General features: G+C 42.8%; 1 protein-coding gene across 1 annotated transcript; it reads right to left on the reverse strand.

Annotated features, from left to right (window-relative positions):
- Positions 1 to 15,003: 15,003 nt before the first annotated feature.
- On the reverse strand, positions 15,004 to 20,841 carry LOC141047107 (uncharacterized). The gene is made up of 2 exons (XM_073542069.1): positions 20,787 to 20,841; positions 15,004 to 16,572 (listed from the first exon to the last, which is right to left on the reverse strand). Exon 2 carries the CDS (start codon positions 16,418 to 16,420, stop codon positions 15,197 to 15,199), a length of 1,224 nt encoding a protein of 407 aa, XP_073398170.1. The 5' UTR covers positions 16,421 to 16,572; positions 20,787 to 20,841; the 3' UTR covers positions 15,004 to 15,196.
- Positions 20,842 to 25,203: the final 4,362 nt, after the last annotated feature.

Below are 25,203 nucleotides of genomic sequence, written 5' to 3' on the forward strand. Positions count from 1 at the left end.
TCACTGTCCCCAATGGGGCTCACAATGTAAATTCTCTATCAGTATGTCTTTGGAATGTGTGAGGAAACCCACGCAAATACGAGGAGAACATACAAACTCCTTGCAGATGTTGTCCTTGGTGGGAGTTGAACCCAGGATTACAGCACTACAAGGCTGCAGAGATAACTACTGAGCCACCTCACCAGAGAACCCACACAGGGAAGAGTCTTGAGGAGATCATTTGCATATTCCAGTGCCTTCTGGGATAAGTGAAGAGTCTCCGCGAGCTCAACGATCACTGGGTTTTGGCCGTTGCAGCTGAAAAGAGGAAATCGGAAAACCAGGGGAAGAGTCTTGAGAAGATCATTTGCATATTCCCAGTGCCTTCTGGGATAAGTGAAGAGTCTCCGCGAGCTCAACGATCACGCGCAAATTTTGGCTCATCTTTCATCGTTTTTAAGAAATCTCAAGATGGAAGAGGCCAGGAGCCATTTGGTGAGCTGCATTTCTTGCTACATGTTCACAGATTTACCAGTGGAAAAGCCAAACTTCACATGCCACAAATGCAAGCTTGTGACCCTGTTGGAGGAAAAGTTGCAAAATCTCGAAGAGAGGTTAGCTACGTTGAAGATCATTAAGGAAGGTGAAGAGTTCTTAGACAGAGCAGAATTATCTCTTCATGTTACAGAAAGAGAAGAAATTCGAAGTGCACCTGAAGAAACAGAGGAATGGAGACATGTGACCCAGAGAAGCAGGAGGATCAGGAGGCAGTCAGCACCCATACTGCTCAGGAACCAGTACCAGGCTCTCACGCAGGAAAACGATGAAGAAATACATCAGGATAAGACTTTGCCAACAAACAGCAACCTTGTACGCCTTCAGAGTCCTCCTGGATGGAGAAAGAAAAATGTTGTGAAGAAGAAACGGAGAGTGGTGGTCATGGGGGATTCCCTGTTGAGAGGAACTGAGGCCGCTATCTGCAGACCGGATATAACTTCAAGAGAAATGTGCTGTCTTCCAGGTGCAAAAATTAAAGATGTGTCTGACAGGATATCAGGACTCTTCAGACCTACAGATTACTACCCATTCCTGCTACTACATGACACTGCAAGAAACGACCTGGACACCATCTGCAGAGACTTTGAAGACTTAGGCAAGAAAGTGAAAGAACTGGGAGCGCAGGTGGTCTTCTCTTCCATCCTCCCAGTGGATGGCCATGGAACAAGGAGGTGGAATAAGATTCTGCAGGTGAACAACTGGCTACGTCGATGGTGCCGTCAGCAACGATTTGGATTTCTGGAACACGGAGTGAACTACTTATACGATGGACTACTTGCTAGAGATGGGGTGCACCTTACGAAGACTGGAAAGCAGGTATTTGGAAGTCGCCTTGCTACACTTGTAAGGAGAGCTTTAAACTAGAACAACATGGGAAGGGAAGCAAAAGACCAGAAAAAGCCACACACCTGACAAATGCTATCGAGAACTCTGCTATTAGAAGTGGAAAGGAAGAACAAAGACAAAAGAATCTAATTAATAAAAATATTGGAGAAAGAGAAACCAATCACAAACTAAAATGTTTCTATACTAATGCACAAAGCATGGGCAACAAACAAGGAGAATTGGAACTACTAACACAGGAAAAGAAATATGATGTCATTGGAATCACTGAAACTTGGTGGGACAATACACATGATTGGAATTCAAGACTAGAAGGATACAACTTATTTGCAAGAAACAGACTTGATAAACGAGGAGGGGGTGTCGCATTGTATGTTAGAAAGGCGTATATCTGCACAGAGATTGAAGCTTCAGAGACTGGGAGTTCTGTGGAAACTGTTTGGGTAAGAATACAAGGACAGAACAATGGAAAGGACACCATTGTAGGCATTTACTACAGGCCGCCTGTGCAAGCTGAAGATATGGATGAACTCTTTATGCATCAAATGGCCAAGTGCTCCAAAAAATATGACATAGTTGTCATGGGAGATTTCAACTATCCAGACATTTGTTGGGAATCTCAGGCAAAACTAACAGGTCAAGGAAATTCTTATCCTCTCTTGCTGACAACTTTATCTTCCAAAAGGTAAAGGAGAAAACAAGGGGAACTGCTACCTTGGATCTAATCCTTATAAACAGGGAGGAAATGGTTGAGGAGGTAAAAGTGGCTGGGACCCTAGGAGGTAGCGACCATGCTATTTTAGAATTTTGGATAACTAGAGGCGGAAGACCTGTGAAGACTCAGACGTCAAGGTTAGATTTCATAAAGGCAGATTTTAAGGGATTCAGAAGGAGAATTGGAGGGATCCAATGGCTGGATATCCTTAAAGACAAAAATGTCCAGGAAGGATGGGAAATCTTGAAAAATGAAATTCTCAAAGCACAGTTGTTAACAATTCCGAAAAGAGGGAAGAATAGGAAGCATTTAAGGAAACCAGGATGGATGAACACAGAACTTAAGCACATGCTAAAAAGGAAGAAAAAAATGTTTATAAAATGGAAAGAGGGAGGCATATCTAAAGAAGAATATAATGCTGTCTGCAGAACCTGCAGGGCACAAATCAGATTATCTAAAGCTGAAAATGAATTGAGGCTTGCAAGAGATGTCACAAGCAATAATAAAGGATTTTGGGGATATGTCAAAAGTAAAAGAAAAGTCAAAGATGCTATAGGATTTTTACAGGATGAAAATGATGAAATGGTAAGACAGGATGTTGAGAAGGCTGAACTTTTAAATTCCTATTTTGCATCTGTTTTCTCTCAGAAAGGAAATGTAACATCAACTGTTATTCACTGTCCTATTAAGGGAATAGAAGAATCCAGGATATCTATAAACCGAAAGATAGTGAGGAAACACATAGCTAACCTAAATGAATTCAAGTCTCCAGGTCCAGATGAATTACACCCCAGAGTACTGAAGGAGATAGCAGAAGAAATTTTTGAACCCCTCTCCATAATCTTTGAAAATTCTTGGAGAACAGGAGAAGTGCCAGAAGACTGGAGAAGAGCAAATGTTGTTCCTATCTTCAAAAAGGGGAAGAAGGTGGACCCAGGCAACTATAGGCCGGTGAGTCTGACTTCTATACCAGGAAAGATCTTTGAACAAATTATTAAACAACATGTATGTCAATACCTGGATAAGAATGAAGTGATTAAACAGAGTCAGCATGGGTTTGTAACTAATAAGTCATGTCAGACTAATTTAATTTCCTTCTATGACGGTATTACTGATTGGGTGGATCAAGGAAATGCTGTAGATATAGTATATCTTGACTTCAGCAAAGCATTTGACAAAGTATCTCATACAATCCTTATTGAAAAAATGACTAAGTATGGAATGGACAAGGCAACTGTTAGGTGGATTCATAACTGGCTTAGTGATCGGACCCAAAGAGTGGTCGTAAATGGCTGCACATCCAGTAGGAAGAATGTCTCAAGTGGGGTACCACAGGGCTCTGTCCTGGGCCCTGTATTGTTTAACATCTTTATCAACGATTTAGATGAAGGAATTGAGGGTAAACTGATTAAATTTGCTGATGACACAAAGCTAGGAGGGATAGCTAATACTAGAGAAGAGAGAGAGGATTCAAAAAGATTTAAATAAACTGGAGAAGTGGGCAGCAACTAACAGAATGGTTTTTAACAGGGAGAAATGCAAAGTACTGCATCTGGGCAATAAAAATGAAAAAAGCATATATAGAATGGGAGGAATAGGGCTAAGTGACAGCACATGTGAAAAAGACTTGGGTATACTAATAGATCACAGACTGAATATGAGTCAACAGTGTGATGCAGCAGCAAAAAAGGCAAATGCAGTTCTAGGATGTATTAACAGAAGCATACTGTCTAGATCACGTGAAGTCATTATTTCCCTCTACTCGTCTTTGGTCAGACCTCATCTGGAATATTGTGTCCAATTTTGGGCACCACATTTTAAAAAAGACATCAACAAACTGGAGCAAGTTCAGAAAAGAGCGACCAGAATGGTGACCGGTCTGCAAACCCTGTCTTATGAGGAAAGGTTGCAGGATTTGGGAATGTTTAGTTTGCAAAAGAGAAGACTGAGAGGAGACTTAATAGCTGTCTACAAATATCTAAAGGGCTGTCACATTGTAGAAGGATCAACTTTATTCTCATTTGCACAAGGAAAGACTAGACGCAATGGGATGAAACTGAATGGGAGGAGACACAGATTAGATATTAGAAAAAACTTTTTGACAGTTAGAGTGATCAATGAGTGGAACAGGCTGCCACGAGAAGTGGTGAGTTCTCCTTCAATGGAAGTCTTCAAACAGAGGCTGGACAGACATCTAACAGGGATGATTTAGCGAATCCTGCTTTGAGCAGGGGGTTGGACCAGATGGCCCAGGAGGTCCCTTCCAACTCTACGATTCTATGATTCTATGATTCCTGTTCAGAATCTCGGAAATATTTTAACCGGAAAGCGGTTCTTGTTAGACATCAGATCAGTCACACAGGGAGAAGCCTTTTTTATTTTCTTAATGTGGGAAATATTATACTTGGAAATCAGCTGTTAAAAAACATCAGAGACGTCACATAGGGGAGAAGCCTTTTTTATGTTCATAATGTTGGAATAGTTTTAACCAAAATTGAATCTTCTTAAATGGGTTGTCTCTTGTCATTCCTCATGTTTGCTGACAAAGGAATAAAACTAAACTTTATTAATTCCAAATGTAAAACTATACCCATAATTCACCCCCTGAATATTAGTCAGTAGATGACTAAGAGAAAAAAAACATATACCCCACATTTCAGTATATAGGGTGAGGTGACGTATACACACTCATTCTCCAAGCCTCTCATTTATGTGTTTCATTGTCCTCACCAAAGGAGACTCATCAGGTGACTATTTAATATTGATCTATATTCAAGCGAGACTGGACAAAAAACAATTAAAATTGTGTATCATGTTATCCAAAACAGAACACTAGCCACATATCGGCAGATCCCAGACTTCAAACTATATACTTCATAGTTTTTACATCACGAGGGACACGGATCTATCATTCTACATGAAACAACCTAGGGGTTTTCAGCCTCAGTTGGAAGAATACAGATCTGTTCCATTCACCATCGTTGAACCATGGATACGTTTGGAGAAGCCAGGTTGTGATCCTCGGATCAACTGGCCTTTTACCTTGTATGGACTGAATGGATTGTCATCTTCCTACGCTTATCCTTACCTCCTCTCTGTGCGTGCCACAGGTGGGGTAGCGATCCTGGGAGCGAATCAGCGGAAGGGTGAGACTCTGTAATGTGCACTCTGTTGGGTATTTTGCTGTGACTGTTCTATGTGTTATCTGCCTGTTGTGTGGTACAATAAAGCATTGCCACACTGTTTTACCCTCACTGTGTGTTGTCTGAGCAGCGTTATGCCCATGTTAAAGGGAGAGCCGGCGCTCGGTGGGACAATCCCTGATTCATGTGGTTTCAGCCAGTGGAAAGGGGGCACCCGCTGACCACCCCATGTCTCCACAGGCATGCTTCAATAGTCTCAATGGGAGGCTAGAAGCTGCTATAACCCGATCGGTTCTGCTACATACAGGCAATGCTCAGATCACCTGCATGTAGCAGAGTTTCTCACTTGCTATGAGCGCCAACCACTGGGCTGCGCTCATAGGATCTGGAAGTGACAACCATAGAGGTCGGCTGGAGACTTCTGGTTGTCATGCTAACTCATCAGTGACCCGCGATCACGTGACAGGGTCACTGACGTGCGGGGTTTCTGGCCCATCATGTGCAAGAAAAGATGTAGGCTCAGCGCCAGAGCCCACATCAAAAGGAGGGAGTCCGACATCAGCGTACATTTACACCCGATGTCAGAAAGGGGTTAAAGGGGATTGTTTTTACAGACAGAAGTGGTAATCAATCATGTATACATACAAATAATTACAAAAATACACAGCTTCTAATGTTAAATAGTATAGAGTTAAGACAAGAAAATATAATTTGTGTAAATCGTGTAGATATAAAAATTCCGGCAAATGTCCAAAACCACAGCAAAAAGCAGAGATGCCGACCTGCCCAGGCCCCCAAACAAACGCACTATCAGGGTGAGTGGGCCCATATAGTTTTTTTTAAATCAGATAAATTTTTATTTAACCAAATTTAAGGTACAAAACAAAAGAACAAAAATCGCAATGAGAACAGCATTAACAATGGTCATTAGTTTCAGAAATTCCTTCCCCTCCCCCCATTACATACAAGAGCAGCAAATAATGGATGGTGTAACCTAAGTTCAGGGTCATCTTCTCTCCACCCAAGGTGTCCACAGTGTCTCAGATGTTCTTATGCCTTTTCTCTTAATGTAAATGTTTTTCCATATTCACAATATAGTCAGACTAAAAAAAACAAAAAAACTGAACTGGAGTAGACTTGAATGAGATGCATGATGTAAAAGCATGTTCACACTGGCCATAAAAGCAAGCAAAACCAAAGGAAAAAACAATGTGTGTATATACCCTAATGAAAATAAGTAAAAAAGCAAGTGCATTACATAACATAGGGTACTTGGTAAACACTGTTTTGATCAAAAAAATATACTGAGCTGTGTAGTTCACTTATAGTCCCTCTGAAGCTGGGTGTCCGTGGGGACCCAGAGACTCTGCCACTGTTCACACTAGGTAGGTTTTAACCGTTAGTGTAGTTACTGTCTCAAATGGGTACACCTTGCCATGGTGGGACAGCTTTATACTTTTTTGATCAAAATAGTGTTTACTAAGTACCCTATGTTATTTAATGCACTTGCTTTTTTACTTATTTATTTTCATTAGGGTATATACACATTGTTTTTTCCTTTTGTTTTAATATAGTCAGACTGTCTGAAAAATTCCCTCAGTGTCGGCGGATCTTCATTTATCCAGTGTCTGAAGATCAGTTTTTGCGCAATATATAATAATCTAGCTATAGCCACCTTATATTTATTATGTACCTGGACCTCCTCCACATATCCCAGTATACACACCACAGGATCCCTCTCAATCCTACAACCATACGCGCCTCCTATGGCATTACGCACCGCCGTCCAATATGGGTTCAGATTTGGACACTGCCATAACATATAGAGAACTCCAGCCCCCTCCATTCGGCACCGAGGACACTCAGAAGTCTGTCTCAGACCCGCTCTATACAGCCGTTCAGGAGTCCTATGTACTCTATGGAGTACATATATCTGCGAGAGTCTGCCCGGTTCACTCAGCGATAATTGGGGTATATATTCCATAATCACTCCCCATTTATCTTCCTCTATCTTACCCAACTCCTCCTCCCATTTCCCCTGTGCTCTAATAGGATAATTATTTAAAAAAGTATGCATTAGATCCTTATAAATGCCCGACACTACCCCTTTTGTTCCCCCCTCTGCACAGACATAATCAATATATCCTTGTGAATCTCCATATTCATCGTCCTACTCTGTGTACCATAAGCATGCCTACACTGCCCATATTGAAATCTGCAGACCTCCCGTAGCCCATAATCTTCCTGGAACTTTCCAAACGGCACCAGTCTCTGTGCGTCCTGCACCTGAACCATGTACTGTATTCCCAGTCTCATGCATTTTTTAAATTCTCCCATTTTAACAAATTCCGGTAGAGTCTCGTTTTGCTATATCGGGGAAAAATTTGTCAAGTGTTCCAAACCCCTCATCTTTTTAATTGCCTCCCAGACTTTATGTATCAGCGCTAAAGTAGGATACATCAAACCCAACTTCCTAAACCTTCCTGCCTCCAACCCCTGAACCAAGGGATCCCTCCCCGTCACCTGGACCAAGACCCTTTGTATTGAACCAGCCCCAGACACATCCCTCCACCCCCTCATCTGTTGGCCCTGAGCAGCTAAGTAATAAATCCAAGGGTTCGGAAGCGCCAGTCCCCCTCCATCCTTGGGCCTCTGTAATATCTCAAGTCTGATCCTTGGCTGCTATTTTCCCACACAAGATCCCTAAATATAGAGTCAATAGTACGAAACCACCGCTTAGGGAACCAGATAGGGGCATTGTGCAAGATGTATAGCAGTTGGGGCATCAAAATCATCTTAATCAGATTAATTCTTCCCTCTACTGAAAGATACAGTTTACACCACGCCCCTACTTTACTCCAAAACTTACTCAGCAGTGGAATCAGATTCAAATCTGCCTAGCTCAAAATCAGAAGTGCCACCTGAATGCCCAGGTATTTAAAGTGTCACACCACTGCCAACCTACTACCCTCCCCCGACACTGGCAAATCAACAATACAATCATCTACAGCCATGACAGTGGATTTTTCCCACTTAATTTCTAATCCTGATATGGACCCAAATGTTTTAATAATATCCATTGCTCTCAACAACGACTCTCCGGAATCCTCCAAAAAAAGCAACACATCATCTTCATACAGTTATACTTTTTCTTCTACCAAGCCATATCTGAACCCTTTAACCGAAGCCGTCCTCCTAATTGTCTGCTCCAGGGGCTCCACTGCCAATACAAAAAGTAGGGGGACAGTGGACACCCCTGCCTAGTCCCCCTATGAAGCGAAAAACTCCCAGACATTTGCCCGTTAACTTTGACCCTAGCGGTCGGGAAAGTATATAGCAACCGTATCCATGAAATAAAGGTTGGCCCAAAACCAAAGCGTTCCAATACCCTGCAAAGATACTGTCACTCAACACTATCAAATGCTCTACGCGCATCCAATGATACCACAACCCTACTGCCCCTATTGTGTGACGGCAGCTGCAAGTTCAGAAAAATTCTACACAAATTAATCGCCGTAGACTTTTTTGGCATAAAACCGTATTGGTCCGGATGGACAAGATCCTGAACCACACTCGCCAAACGGCTAGCCAAAATTTTAGCCAAAATCATTACATCCACCGTCAGCAACGAGATGGGCCTATAAGATTCTGCCAACCCCGGATCTCTTCCCTCTTTCGGAATAACCACCACCACCGCCTCCCTCATGGACGCCAGTAATTCACTCTGCTGAAGAGTCTCTTCAAAAACCTTTTGCAGGCTGGGTGTTACCATCTCAATTGTTTGTAGATTTCACTCGGATACCATCTGCCCCCGGGGCCCTATTATTAGCCAGAGATGTAATAGCCATTTCTATCTCATCTTTTGTTATGGGCAGCTCCAGTCTCCCCCTATCACTGTCTTTAATCCTCAGGAGCCCTGCTTCCTGAAGAAAACCCTCTATGTCCCTAAATGAGTCCCCCGATCCCGAAGAATATAACTGATTATAGAATCGTCTAAATTCCTCCAAAATACTGTGTCCCCCACCTCCCTTCCCTCATCAGTCTTCAATTTATATACATAAGACGATTCCCTCTGCACCGCTACCACCACTGACAACAGATGCCCCGCTTTTTCACCTTCATCATAAAATTGCGTTTTCTGGAAGGCCCTCCTCCTCTCTGCTTTCCTCAGATACACCTTATTAACCTCTTCCTGTGCACCCCTTGGCCTACTCTGATTTTCTGCTGACGGTCCAGTACCACATCCCTCTCCACCCTCTCCCAAGTTTCTATTATTTTCCTGTCTTCTAGCTGAGATTTCGACCTACACCTGGACATCTCTTGAAGCAAAAGACCCCTTAGGACCGCTTTCATAGCGTCCCACACCACCCGACTATCAGCACTGCCTTCAGTAATCTGCTAATACTCCTCCAGTTCTTCCTTTATAGTATTCATATCAATATATTCCAGCCACACTGGGTTCAGCTTCCACCCACCTCCCTTCCCAATCTTCCCTCCTACCCATCTAATGGACAATTCTAGAGGCTTATGGTCTGGAATCACCCTTGGGGGGTATTCCACTCCACAGACCAGTTGCGCCATTAGTTCATGTCCCAGTGCCATATCTATTCGTGAGAGAGACCCATGTGTCGCCGAATAACAAGAGTAGCACACCGCGTTCTCATTCCTCACCCTCCACAGGTCCATCATTCCAATCTCTGTAATATAATTCCCAAGTACCGTCAGTTTCCTAATGCTTTTACCTGCACTCTGTTTAGGTCTATCCCGCCCCTCATCTATAACATTATTGACATCTCCAATAATAAGTAGTGGTAATCCCGTACCCCGCTTATATAATTCCATAACCTCACATAGCTTTTTCCCACTATATGGCGGTGGTATGTACATAGCTACTATACATAGTGATTGCCCATAGATTCTACAAATAACAAAAATATACCGTCCTTCACTATCAACATGGCTTTCAATTTCTTCACATGGCGTAGACGCTCCTATTAATGGCGAGACCCCTCTAGCATATGAAGAATACGTGGAATGATATGCTCCACCAATCCACCTCCTCTTCCACCTCCACCTTTTCCCTCTGTAAATGAGTCTCCTGGAGGCATAGAACTCTGTTTTTTTCCATAAGATTTTATTTAAATTTAAATAAAGTCACATTAACAACAAGGTAAAACAAACAAAAAAATTATCCTCACTGTGTCCTATATTAGGATTCAGTTCGTCTTGCAATGTAGTGGGTCTCCAGCCAATAGTCGTGACTTGCGACTTATCACAAGAAAGAAATCTTGGCGAGTCCCAAAAATGGACAAAATCCTCAAATTTATTTCAAATATTTTAAAAGCTCATACAGGTTGGGGATACATCTCAACGTGTTTCTGGCAAAAGCCCTTATTCACTGAGATACAGATTCCTTATGATACATGGTATAAAAACAAATGGTAACCAACCGCTGATCAATGAACACACATGTTAGCAATCAATCACATTTTGAGAATAATTTGCATAATCAGCAAGCTAGATCCCAAGGAAAAAAAACCACACTCCATAATCAAACCACCGGAATTTAATCTAGATAGTGTCATTTCTATCATTCTTACCATTGGGGCATTTTGTGTCAGGTCTGATGATCCAAAATCGTTCTCTTCGGAGGAGTTTTTCTTCCACTCACCGCCTCTGATAGGATTCTCCACTCTTTCTATCCCATAGAGTGAAACATTGGTTGTTCCCCCTTCTGTCTCTCTGCACAGTGTTTCCTGCTCCTGAGTAGGAGGCCTTCTTATCTCTGATGTTAGTAACATGTTCTGTGTCCTTTTCTGTAATTTACGCATTGTGCGGCCCATGGATTTCATTTTACGTTCTTTGCAGAATATACAATACACGGCATGGTTTGTGCTACAATTGATGAATCTTCTGATCTCATTGGCGGCATCAATCTTTGGCGTTTGCAGGGTATACTGACACACGGCACATTTGGGACATGCACATTTAATAAACCTCCGCAGCTTAGCCAAGGTTCTTTATCACTTTTTGGAGGCCTGTACAGACTTGGGGAAAGAGTAGCACCTACTGATCGCCCTTCTCTCGGCACACATACTAATCCATTTTCCAGGATTTTATATAAGTCCTGACCTTGGAATAATATAGGGACATATCTATGTACAATGTTTTTATTTCCTGAAATTGGCCACTATATGGAGAACTAAAAATGGTTTTATTTTTCATTTTGTTATTACTTTGTTATTACTTTTTATTCCGTCATCTCGAGTGTTTCTTTTTTATTGCTGTATCAGTTTGTTTCTTCCTGTGTCCCCATCAGTCTCGATGTCGCTGTCTCTGCTTGCTCATGGCGTAGTGTGATGTTGGAGCGGTTTCTATAGATTCTATTTAGTTCCCATAAGGGATGAATTCGCAGTGTGTGCAGGGTGGCAGCTGTCCGCTCTAAGGGTGGTGTTCCCACTGATTTTCTATAGTGCCGATATCTGACTTTTTGTTGTTTTACATCTCCCATAAGAAACAAATCCAAGAGACTGATTTTACCCTGTGGTTCGGTATATGTAAATTTTACATTTACATCATTGGCATGGATATAGGATACAAAATGTGGGATTTTCTCCACTTGCCCGACCCATATTAATAGAACATCATCCAAATATCTCACATATAGTTCAAGGTCAATTTTGAATGGATTTTTGTCGGTAAAAATAATGTTTTCTTCCCACCACGATACAAAAAGCACCGCTAAAGATGGAGAGAAGCACGAGCCCATTGGGCAACCTCTGATTTGGAAGTAACATTCCTCATTGAACATAAAGTTATGCTGTAACAGATATTCAGTGCTGCGGAGAATAACTTCCTTTGTTTCATCCGTGTATCCGCTGTGTTTTTGTAGGTGATGGAACACAGCAGTGCTAAATTCTGTGGAATAGATGAGAACAGGTTCACCACACCACACGGCAGGCATTTAGACTTTTCAGACCATTTTACATCTTTCATATAATCGATTACTGATGACGGATCTTTTATAACCTGGGCTTCTGGGAATGAATGGCTGTAGATAAAAATCTACCCATCGGCTTAAATTCTCATTCAAGGAAGAAATGCTGGATATAATGGGACGCAGGGTGTAGGAAATCTAATTTATGGAAGCCCATGGAATATTGGTGTTATCGGATTATCAGGTATAATATTGCAAATTATTTTATTAGAGAACACCCCCATTTTCCCTCCATCTTCTACCAGTTTACCCAGGGTTTTTCTGCACGATTCTGTAGGGTCAAATTGAATCCAGGATATCATAAACCCATTTTCCATAAAGTTTCTTATCCATAAGGACCATGCAGTCGGCTTTATCGGATTTCTTAATCACCAGGTCATCTCTTTGGGATAAGCTGGTGATTGCTTTTTTCTTATTTTACCGAAAAGATTCCAAGGTAGAATGTATTTCAACTTTTCAGTCTTTAATTGAAAGAGATTTGATAGAACTTTCTCCAAAAAAATAAACAGAATGTATCACTCAAAAGAAATAATCTAACCATAGAGGAAAAACACCAATATTTCATGGGCTTCCAAAAACCCATAAATTAGAATTTCCTACACCCCTGCGTCCCATTACTTCAAGCATGTCTTCCTTGAATGAGAATTTAAGCCGATGGGTAGATTTTTATCTACAGCCATTCATTCCCAGAAGCCCAGGTTATAAAAGATCCGTCATCAGTAATAGATTATATGAAAGATGTAAAATGGTCTGAAAAGTCTAAATTCACTCTAGGTATAATAATACCTATATAATGACTTTTCCCTTTGTGGGATTTTTGATAAAAAGGTTGACAACTAGTTGGACAACCCCTTCTCATTCCTCATGTTTGGTCCTGTTAGAATAAAAACACTTACACAAACCTCCCATGCTGGCACCGTCTCAGTGGTGTCGGCACTTGCGTTCTTTGGTCTCTTTTGAGGTTTTTACGTCATGTGAGCCCTGTGCCCAATCAGCGCTGACGTCACTGTCCCCACCTTCGGACAAATCAAGCATCATGAGGCCGTCAGAGAGCAGCCGCAGCCCTGGCTTCATGTTCATGTTCAATACGTCCGAAGGAAGGAACAGTGAAGCTGCCGCTGATTGGGTGCAGGGCTCGTGTGATGTGAGAACCTCACATAGGCCCCGGGACAGTGAGTCTCAACACCACTGAAGTGGAGCCGGCACGCCAGCGGAGTATGTGTGTTTTTATTTTAAAGAGGCCAAACATGAGGAACGAGTTCACTGAGAAAAAAAAAAGATGTATATACCGTATTTTTTGGACTATAAGACGCACTTGGTTTTAGAGCAGGAAATTAGGAAAATAAATTAATGCAAAAAATGTGGTCAATTCTGTACTTAATATCCCCCATCCTGGTATATATGGTCCCCTCACCCCCATCCGATACACAACCCCCCCCATCCCTATCCTGGTATGCAGGGCCCCCATCTCGTCCTAGTATGCAGGGCCCCCATCTCGTCCTGGTATGCAGGGCCTCCTCCCCCATCCTGGTATGCATGGCACCATCAGAAAACATTAAAAAAAATTACACTTACCTACCCGGCGCTCCCTCACAGCGTCCTGCTCCAGTGTCAGTAACTGCTATATGCTTGTAAGCAGCACATGGCAGGGACATCATACGCTGCTCACAAGCAGAGCACAGCTGCCGGAGTACTCGCCAGGACTGTTCATCGGAGATCGCAGTGAGTACTCATTGCTCTTCAGTAGCGTGCAGAGTCAGCCACCGGCATCCTGCTGCTGCCGGTGGTCATGTGTGCCGCTACTTATGAGAAATGAATATTCATTGGATTCATTGATCAGGAGACTATTTAATATTGAACTATATTCAAGCGAGACTAGACGAAGAAAACCCTAAAATCATGTATCATGTTATCCGAAACAGTCAGAAAACTAGCCACATATTGGCAGATCCCAGACCTCAGACTATATACTGTGTAAGTTTATAAGCCCCTCCAGTGTCAGGAATAGATAGTATGTGAAAATACCGTATATACTGCTCAGGGAACACTTACCTTTCAGAGATAATTTCCATATTCATACTAAATAATGGCACAGATCTCCCAGACATTATGACTGCACATATCCCTAGTCTTTATACCGATATTGCACTCATTCCCTGACAGACCGCAGCATGGCCATTAGTTAGAAGCTGCTAATGATCTTTGGAGCAGGTAAGTTTTCCCTGAGTGGTACATATTGGGCCGTCTGAAGACTGAGTTTAGTCTAGGACAATTTGTCTGCACTACTAATTAACAGCAGTTACATTACCAAACTAGGGCAGTCCCTATAGGAGAAAAACACAAGAATTATACTGTATTGTCACATACTATCTATTCCTGACACTGGAGGGGCTTATAAACTTACACAGTATATAGTTTGAGGTCTGGGATCTGCCAATATGGGGCTAGTTTTCTGACTTTTTCAGATAACATGATACATGATTTTAGTTTTTTGTCTAGTCTCGCTTGAATATAGGTCAATATTAAATAGTCTCCTTATGAGTCGCCTTTGGAGAGGACGATGAAACCCATAGAAATGAGAGGCTTGGAGAGTGAGTGTGTATACGTCACCTCACCCTATATACTGAACTGTGGGGTACATGTTTTTTCTATTAGTCACCTACTGACTAACCTTCAGGGGGTGAATTATGGGTATAGTTTTACATTTGGAATTAATAATGTTTAGTTTTATCCTTTTGTCAGCAAACATGAGGAATGACAAGAGACAACCCATTTAAGAAGATTCAATTTTGGTTAAAACTATTCCAACATTATGAACATAAAAAAGGCTTCTCCCCTATGTGACGTCTCTGATGTTTATTAACACTTGATTGCCAAGTAAAATATTTCCTATCTTAAGAAAATGAAAAAGGCTTCTCCTCTGTGTGACTGCTCTGATGTCTTACAAGAAGCGCTTTCTGGTTAAAACATTTCCCACATTCTGAACATGAATAAGGTTTCTCCCCATGTGTGACTTCTTTGGTGCCTAGCCAATTCTGATTTATTGATAAAACATTTCCCACATTTTGAACAGGAAAAAGGCCTCTCTCCTGTGTGAATTCTCTGGTGACTAAAAAGATGACATTTCTGGTTAAAAGTTTTCCCACATTCTGAACATGAAAAAGGTTTCTCCCCTGTGTGAGTTCTTTGGTGATTAACCAATTGTGATTTCCGGTTAAAACATTTCCCACATTCTGAACAGGAAAAAGGCTTTTCCCCTGTGTGAGTTCTCTGGTGATTAACCAATTGTGATTTCCGGTTAAAACATTTCCCACATTCTGAACATGAAAAAGGTTTCTCCCCTGTGTGAGTTCTCTGGTGATTAACCAATTGTGATTTCCGGTTAAAACATTTCTCACACTCTGAACAGGAAAAAGGCTTAAATCCTGTGTGGAGTCTCTGGTGCTTAACACAATCTGATTTATTATTAAAACATTTCCCACATTCTGAACAGGAAAAAGGCTTCTCCCCTGTGTGAGTTCTCTGGTGAGTAATAAGATGCTCTTTCTTGTTAAAACATTTCCCACATTCTGAACAGGAAAAAGGCTTCTCCCCCGTGTGAGTTCTATGGTGATTAAACAAATCTGATTTCCGGTTAAAACATTTCCCACATTCTGAACAGGAAAAAGGCTTCTCCCCCGTGTGAATGCTCTGATGTCTAACAAGAATCGCTTTCCGGCTAAAACATATCCCACATTCTGAACAGGAAAAAGGCTTCTCCCCTGTGTGACTGCTCTGATGTCTAACAAGAATCGCTTTCTGACTATAACATTTCCCACATTCTGAACAGGAAAAAGGCTTCTCCCCCGTGTGACTGCTCTGATGTCTAACAAGAATCACTTTCTGGCTAAAACATTTCCCACATTCAGAACATGAAAAAGGCTTCTCTCCTGTGTGGATTCTCTGGTGCTTAACACATTCTGATTTACTGTTAAAACATTTCCCACATTTTGAACAGCAGAAAGGCTTCTCCCCTGTGTGAATTCTCTGGTGAGTAACAAGAGATTTCTTGTTAAAACATTTCCCACATTCTGAACATGAAAATGACTTATTTACTTTAGGAGACGTTTGTTTTTTACTGCTTTTTTTGTGACCTTGATTTCCCTTAGTAATCAGTAATGAGTCAAGAGATGGGACCTGTTTCATAGGACCAGATGACAGATCTTTGCTGTAAATAGATGATGATATATCTGGAGTAACAGCAATCACTTCACTTGTATCTTGTAGGATCTCAAGATTATCAGATTTAAAAATTGAAGATGTCAGCTGTCCATCTGATCTCCTGTTATAGTCATCTGCTAAGATAAAAAAACAATTTTTTTTAATAAAATATCCTTGAGTTTTATATTTTTGAACATTTCTACTTAAACTGTCCATAAAAATTGCAAGCTATGTAAAAAACTTTAATTATTTACCAAGACAATGACAGTTCACAGTCTAATAGAAAACCGTGTTGGATGAGCCAGTAGTTTGTGGTGTTCAACTGTTTGTTCATTCTGCCTCCCAAATATCGAATAAAAAGAAACCAATCAATGTTATGTAGTCGAAAGTAATACCAATTCTCATCTCACAAAAAACAAGTCCCCACTCAGGTCCATCATTTGTTAATGGGAAAACAGATAAGGCAGGTTACAGTTAATGCTATAGATAGGGTTAGTGTTGGGGCTAAAGTTAGGGTTACTGTTAGGGTTACTGTTAGGCTAAAGTTAGGGTTTATTCTAAAGTTAGGGGTAGGCTAAAGAATTAGGCTTTTCTCAATTGTCTCCCAAATAATTTGGTCACGTCAGAGTTTTCTATTTCCAGAAAAAAAAAAATAAAAACAAATAAAATGTCCCGTCAGTATTATAGTGCAGAGGAGGCTTATGCACTTTTATGTTCTGACAGTGAAGAAAGTGCAGTGTCAGATGGCGATGTGGATTTCGAGGGTTTTAGTAGCAGCGACAGTGATAGCTCAGAAATGAGCAGTGATTCTGGTCCATCCTCACACACAAGGACCAGTACAACAAAAAGGACAAATAGCGCTTCTGGAGAAATGTCTCCAACTCAGGGAACAATGCCCAGTACTAGCGCTGTCCCTAGTGCTCGTGAATTGGCGCACACCAATGTCCAAGGGGCTTTGCCTCTTGATGTAGCATTTCCCAGATGGGAGGCTTCAGATTCGGCTACTCCATTCATCCCTAATTTTAATGCCATTCCTGGTATAAATGTGGAGGTGGAACATTTTGGACCAATTATTTTTTTTAATTTGTTTATGACAGATCGCTTGCTAGAGCATATTGTCCTACAAATTTATATGTGTCCCAATTCATCAGCCAGAATCCACGATCCTATTATGCTAGGTCAAATTTATGGTACCAACTAATGTCCTAGAAATGAAAACATTTTTAGGACTTACATTCGCTATGTGGCTTGTTAAAAAAACGAGCATTCGGTCCTATTGGTCCAACCGCCCTGTTCAAGCCACCCCTATGTTTTCTTCCATTCTTCCTAGGACCTATTATGAAAGCTTTTCGTATTTATGAGGGGAATGATAGCCAACTAAACCCACCAGGATGCCCTACTTATCTGTGGACATCTGGAAAAATCGTTTGGGAGCGGATAACTCCATTTTTACAAGAAGGCTACATTCTGTATGTTGATAACTATTACACCAGCATATCTCTATTAAAAAGTCTGGTTGAACATTAGGGGCTTGTGGGACCATTCGCAAAAACCATCAGGGGTTTCCACAATCAATGGTCAGCAAAAAGTTCTGAAAGGGGCAGTCAGGGGCTTTCCGCAATGGACAGCTGCTTGCCATTAAGTATAAGGATAAAAAAGATATTTTTATCCTGAGCTCGATCCACACAGAGGCCACAAGGGCCACTGCAGACCAACAGGGATCCACTACTCCAAAACCTGTGTCTGTCATTGACTACAGCAAATATATGGGGGTGTGGACCTTGCAGATCAGGTTCTACAGCCATACCAGGTATCAGACAAATCATATCTCTGGTATAAAAAGTTAGTCATGTATTTGTTTCAGGTGACCACATATAATTCTTTTGTGTTATACAAAAAAGCCGGAAATGCAGATACTTTCCTTGATTATCAGGAAAAGGTCACTGAAAATTTTGTTTTTGATAATTCTTTCCCCGCCAATCCTTTAGAATGTGAAGATGTCAGAAGACTCACTGAGCGACATTTTATTGCACTCATCCCAGTAACTGAGACAAGAAAGAACCCCAGAGAAGATGTCGTGTATGTTCCTAGAGAGGAATGAGGCATGATCCCCGCTATTATTACCCACAATGCCCATCACTGCCAGCCTTATGCCTCCATGACGGCTTTACAATCTTCCACACAGAACCACGGTTTTGAACTGTTTTGAGATTCAAGCATTTGGTTTATTTAGTGACAGACACATTTGAGTGGAGCTGACTTAACAATTTCCGGGGGTAGGTGGGGGGAGGTCTCCAGAGACACAAGCTGGGCACAATATATTGGGCACTACCATGACATTGCTGCAATTTTTGCTCTGAAACTTCTACTACGAGTTTCTGGAAATCATCCATGTAGTGAAAATGGTCACTATATCCATAGATGAATTCCCAGAGGGGTGTCATTTCCAAAATGGGGTCACTTCAGGGGGGAATTCATCTATGGATATAGTGACCCTTTACCTATCTACCTATTTTCCAATGTAAAATCTGGGGTTAAAAACATTTTAGTGGTAAAAATGTAATTATTTTTTCTTCACTGCCCAATGGTATAATTTTCTATGGAACAGCTGTGGGGTCAGTATGCTCACTGCACCACTAGAAGAATTCATTCAGGGAAGTATTTGGTAAAATGCAGTCACTTTTGGGGGCTTATGCTGTTCTGGCACCTCAGGGGCTCTGACAATGTGACGTCACACACAAACAATTCCAGCAAAATCTGCTCTCCAATACGGCGCTCCTTCCCTTCCGAGCTCTGCCATGCGCCCAAACAGTGGATTACCCCCACATATGAGGTGTCAGCATACTCAGGACAAATTGCAAAACAACTTTTTGGGTCCAATTTCTACTGTTACCATTTTGGAAAAAACATTTGAGGTCGAAAAGTTCATTTTTTGTCCAAAAAATATGATTTTTTATTTTCACAACTCTATGTAACTAACTTCTGTGAAGCACTTGGGGCTTCACAGTGCTCACCACACATCTAGATAAGTTCCTTGGGGGGGTTTAGTTTCCAAAATGGGGTCACTTCACTGTTTAGACACGTCATTGTCTCTGACAATGTGACATGTCACCCACAAACAATTCCAGCAAAATCTTCTCTCCAATATGGTGTCTCCCTAACTTCCAAGCTTTGCCATGCTCCCAAACAGTAGTATTCTCCCACATATGGGGTATCTACGTGTTCAGGAGAAATTGCATGGAGCAATTTCTCCTCTTACCCTTATGAAAATGCAAAATATGGAGATGAAAAGATTTGTGAAAAATTGTATTTTTTATTTCCACGGCTCTACGTTATAAACTTCTGTGAAGCACCAGTGGTTTCAGCGTGCTCCATACACATCTATATAAGTTTCCTAAGGGGTCTAGTTTCTAAAATGGGGTCCCTTGTTGGCGGTTTCCACTGTTTAGGCACATTAGGGGCTCTCGAAATGTGACATGGCAACCGCTAATTAGTCCAGCATATTTTACATTCAAAAGTAAAATGGCGGCGCCTGCGCAGTAGCATATATAAGTAAGAGATAGAGGCTACTGGACAGGCGCTGCTGGTGTCATTTTGCTAGATGTAATTTTTTTCTAAGCATCACAATAGCCACAATATTATAGGAATTATCACCAATAATATCAATGCTATTATATGCATTATGTAATAATGGGGGCAGGTCAGTGAGGGGTCAGCGACCTGTCATAAGCCAATACAGATGAATATGTAATCAGAGCACCACATAAAGCCCCACCCACAGCCCCGCCCCAGAGCACGAGAATCTCATTAACTGAAAACTACAAATGCAAATTAAACAACAGTAAACCAGAGTTGCTCTCATTTATGGTGGATCATTGGAGCTACTATGGATCCTGAGCAGAAGATTAAGTCTGCTGATTTCTATGCAGCCGCATCTCCGGTCCTGAGTACCAGCGGTAGCACCGGATGTTGATTACGAGAGATTCGTGCGAGTTTCTCGTATCACACAAGGTAGTGTGAATCCGGCCTAACTCTGTGTTCGGTGTGACTCTTTAAGCGCGCACTCGGCCTATATTGGGTCAGATACAAGCAATCATATAGATCTCGCTTTAAGGGATCACCCTCACACTAATACCAGGGAGTAGGTGGATCCTCCAGGTTGTAAGTTCTATAGAAAAGGGCTTTCACTGCCCAAAGTCATTTGAACAGTTTTGGGTGGAGGAGAATGTTGTGGTCTAGAGGCAAAATGGTGATCATGGTAATACGGCCGGACAACCACACCGATAAAGCAGCCACAGCCGGTGACTGAGAGGAATCTGTGACTTCTCTGCATTCAGTGGTTACTACTCACCTGGGTAGTCATATGTGGGAATCTCCTCTTTACACCACTCATCACCCCTCACATATGTCTCTGTAGTATTAATATGGGTCAGATCTTCACCCTGAAACAAATATTGTAAAAGTCACCGACAGATGGAGAAGTCCCATCTATGATCAGCTCTAATCCTGCCATCTCCACCGCTCTCATTACACAAGTATAAAACATATAATACTGGTGGATAAAACAAGACTGAGCACAAGACCTTCACAGCCGTCTACACATCATAGGGGAGATCTCCTGACACCTTCTCTCCATCTACCTGATGATCCTGAGGAGCACTGGGATCTTCTTGGTTACAGTCCTGTGGAAGAAGAGGTCGGGGACATCTCTCTGGTGTTGTCCTCTTACTGGATAGATCTGGAGGAAACACATACAGGGACTGAATTCATTCTCTACATACAGATAATTATAGGCCGTGTGTATTTAGTCCTGTCTATTACCTGGTGATGTGAGGGGCTGGGGAACCTCCATTATGACATTCTTGTATAGATCTCTGTGTCCTTCTAAATACTCCCACTCCTCCATGGAGAAATAGACAGCGACATCCTGACACCTTATAGGAACCTGACACATACAATGATACCGTCATCCCCCGATCCCTTCATAGCGTTACTGTATAATGTCCCAGCATTCCCAGCAGTGTCACCTCTCCAGTCAGCAGCTCAATCATCTTGTAGATGAGTTCTAGGATCTTCTGGTCATTGATGTCCTCATGGATCAGGGGGTGAGGTGGAGGCCCTGTGATTGGGCTCAGGGGTCTTCCCCATCCCTCAGACACAGGGTCCTGACAGCGATCACTAGAGGTCTTCTTCACCACTGTGTAATCCTGGTTATGGAGAGACACATTAATAAATCTCACTAAAGACATTTCCAGAGTCCTCACCTCTCCAGTTCTGTCCATCTGTTATTCCCATAGATAAGAATGATGCAATGTGACTGTGGTGCCCCTGAGGGTTCAGTCGTCACAGAGGTACTGCACCTCCTCCTGAGGTGTGGTGCCCCACCATCCAGGTAAGGTGGAGACACCTGACCACGCTCCAACACCTGCATCCCACACAACATAGTAGTGTAGCAAAGCACCTTTGGTGGCTCCCTGCTTGGAACACGAACAACATGGGTGGTCCTAAGAAAAGCGCGCAAACTGTTCTGGGCCTCCCCTGCCTAAACTTCTATGCTACAGCAACATGGCCCACCCCCAGAGGGGTTCGTATACTGGCCTGTTATGGAGGAGTAGGAAGAAGATGCCGCCCCCAGAAGGAGGAGTGAAGCCCCATGGTGGGAAAGGAGCCCAGGAAGGAGAGAGAATGCCAGGACACCATGATGGAAGAAGGATGGAGGCCAGGAGAAAACGGTGGAGAAAAACAACTCTCTCCGAGACAGCACCTGCGGAGCCCACGGCCGCTGCGATACCAGTTGCAGGACCCGCCACAACCTCCAAGTCGATACTGCCACTGGATGCGGCCTGCCAGGAGGAGATACATGAGAGTCCCAGAGCAGCCTGTGGGGCAAGGGCTGTGTCCCCGCCCGGACCCGGCGTGGCCGCGCAGGTCCCTACCGGAGGCATCGGCAGGCACCAGTCCTGTGCCCGCTCAGATCCAGCTGTCACCCGCTCACCAAGCAGCTCCGGAGGTTGCAGCTGCCACCGTTCACCACCCGGTACCTGCATCGGAGCCAGAACATCACCAGGAGGCACCAGGTATGATCACTGCCCCTGCCATGATCCTGGTGCTGGGAACTGTACCTGTGGACCAAAATGGTCCAGTGCTTGCTCAGGTCTTAAGCGGCAGCACTCAAGTTTCACCAGCTGTCAGACCAAAAAGCAGAGCAGCGGAGATATCACCTGAAGCTGAGGAACAACACACATTGGTACAAGTTGCCACCCCTGCTGTACCCCAGGCAATGGTTCCATCAGCTGCCACCCCATCTACACAGGCAGCACCAGCCACCACCTTAACTCCTTGGGAGCAGGAATACCTGCAATTTGTAGATCATCAACAGGAAGAGGAAAACCTGAAGTTTTCCCCTGGAAGCAGCCCAAGAAACCTGCTTCCACCACCCAAGGAGGAGACCCACATTAAGGAACATGTCCACGATAACTATCTGTTACCCAGGAGGGTATTAGCACCGTTGTGCCTTTTTGTTATCATGTTTTCTTCAGTTTTCTTTTTGCTTAGTTGCGTTGGCAGCATTTCTTATTGAACTGCAGAGATCATGGACAATGAGTGATCCACAAACTGTCCTTGTAAATAGTTGAGCCTCTTAAGGTGCCCTCTCTTGGTTTTACATAAGTCTTTTATAGATAAGAACTACCTCATCTTGGAGCATGGCTCCCACCCAAAGGACACTGCAAGAAATCCCGGCTGGGAGCGGTGTCCAACAAGTGCAAGAATTATTGACGTCTTAATGTGAAGTATTATATGATGTGCCTTAAAAATATTAATAGCAATAGAGTATAGTTACAGAACTTTATAGTGGTCTTTAATAAAAATGTTGATAGCAATAGAACAGATTTTATATAGAGTTTAGCTGGTAGTAATATCTAGGTATCTGATTAGGAGTGAATATTTTACAGAATTTAGACTTATGGTAGCACTTTGATAAGGATGTGTAAAATTTGAATAAAGATTTGAATACAGGTGACGAACCAGGCATCAGCGGTCTGACTAAGTAGTCTGTGAGATAAGATCCTCTGAGTGGGATGGATTGAAGGAAGTGCTGCAGCAGACCTCAGTGACCTGTGTCTGCTGGCACAGGAAAGAGATATTCAGAAAGCCTAATTCTCCATAGGAAAGATAGTTTTGTTCGGAACGTAAGGAGAAGAAGAGAACTAAGGACTAGGGTTAGAGCAGAGGCCTTCCTCAAGTTCTAAGCGAATGGCCGGGGTCCGGTCCCTGAGGTTGTATGGATAATAATGGTCCTGCAGCAGACACCGGAGGAATAGAAGTTGTCACCACTTTATTCCCACACAAGACTTGGGGGCACAACAGCAACGTGAGTGAGCCGGGACTTAGTAGCAATTAGTCCCCGAAGCAGGCTACAGCTGTCTGCCGTACAAGTAGAGTTCATAGGAACATCTGACAGGAGGAACTCCAGTGTAACTCAGTACTAGGAGTACTTCAAATAGGCGCTATAAGGGAGATGTTCAGAAAAGACATATGTTGGCGGAGTGTTGGAATGGAGTACTTCATCTTGCCTGGAGGTTGGCTGAGCTCCTGACCTGGAGGACACGGCATGGATGCGGGCACCTGTATGCACAACAGACTGTGAGTAAAGCTTTGGAACTACATGCCCTGGTGTCCTCCACTTATTCCTGCACCAACACACTCAGCACTGGTACATCTCTGTGCTTAACACCGCACCATCTCCCTCTTTTCACTGTCTCTATGTCTACTCTGCCCTGGGACTGCAGCCCTACCAACAGCCACAACATCATTGCTGCACCACACCATCTGTCCCAGAGGATCTGTCTGCAACGTCGGCTTAAAATCTTCATTGCCGAACACCACAGGTGGCATCACGAATCATCCACTCATAAACTTTAATCATTATCCACAAGTACTTGCAATCATCCCCCTTTTACAATGAACGCCAAAGGCCACGGACCGGGTCACAGCTACCGTGACAACTCCCATTGAGATCAACGGGCCCGGTACCGAGTACCCCGCCGCCCTGGGTGAGGGCGATCCATGACGTCATCAGAATCTCTCACCTCTCCAGTGAGACGGGAGAGGATCTCTAGGGTGAGGTGTAACATCCTCTCCGTCATCTTGTCTCTGTCCATATCCATCCTTGATGGGTAAATCAGGAAAATTCTCTTTTGTAGAAGATCTTCACTGAGAGGATCCGATATTGTAGAGACCTGAATGAGAAGATGATCCGATGTAACATCATAAGAATCCTGTGTAATAATACAATTACTGGAGATAATAAGGGAAACATATGAGGAGATTTATTATCTTACAGGGTTTAGTTTTCTTCCCTGACATCTACTAATAAAACCTATATATTTAGGCCACAGACAACAAGCAGTTTCCTCCTCGGAGTCGGCAGCTGAACACGTTCCTCATAGACTCATCTTCCATAACGCTAATTCTCCTCTCATTACCGACACTGGAATCGGCATTAGCAATACTGCAGGAGATATTCATTACACGCGACATGAGAAATAACTCCTTCATGATGAGGACGACATCTTCATCTTCTACTGCGGCTCTAGAGACAGATGTGGCCAGAGTCGGTCACTGCCTCCATCCCCACCGGCCGTCTATATGAAGGTTTCCCGTCTTCCCCTCACTGGAATCTTCTATCACATTAGATCTCAGCTCTGAGTCACACACAGAAGTTTGAGGCTTTTAGAAAAGATTTTTTGTTTCCACAATCACAACGG

This window comes from Dendrobates tinctorius, unplaced genomic scaffold, assembly GCF_039654945.1.
Source record: "Dendrobates tinctorius isolate UK_male_01 unplaced genomic scaffold, ASM3965494v1 ptg000126l, whole genome shotgun sequence".
Lineage (NCBI taxonomy): Eukaryota > Metazoa > Chordata > Amphibia > Anura > Dendrobatidae > Dendrobates > Dendrobates tinctorius.

Coding starts and splice junctions, on each gene's coding strand:
- LOC141047107 (XM_073542069.1), bottom strand. CDS start 16,420: ATGAAACAGGTCCCATCTCTTGACTCATTACTGATTACTAAGGGAAAT.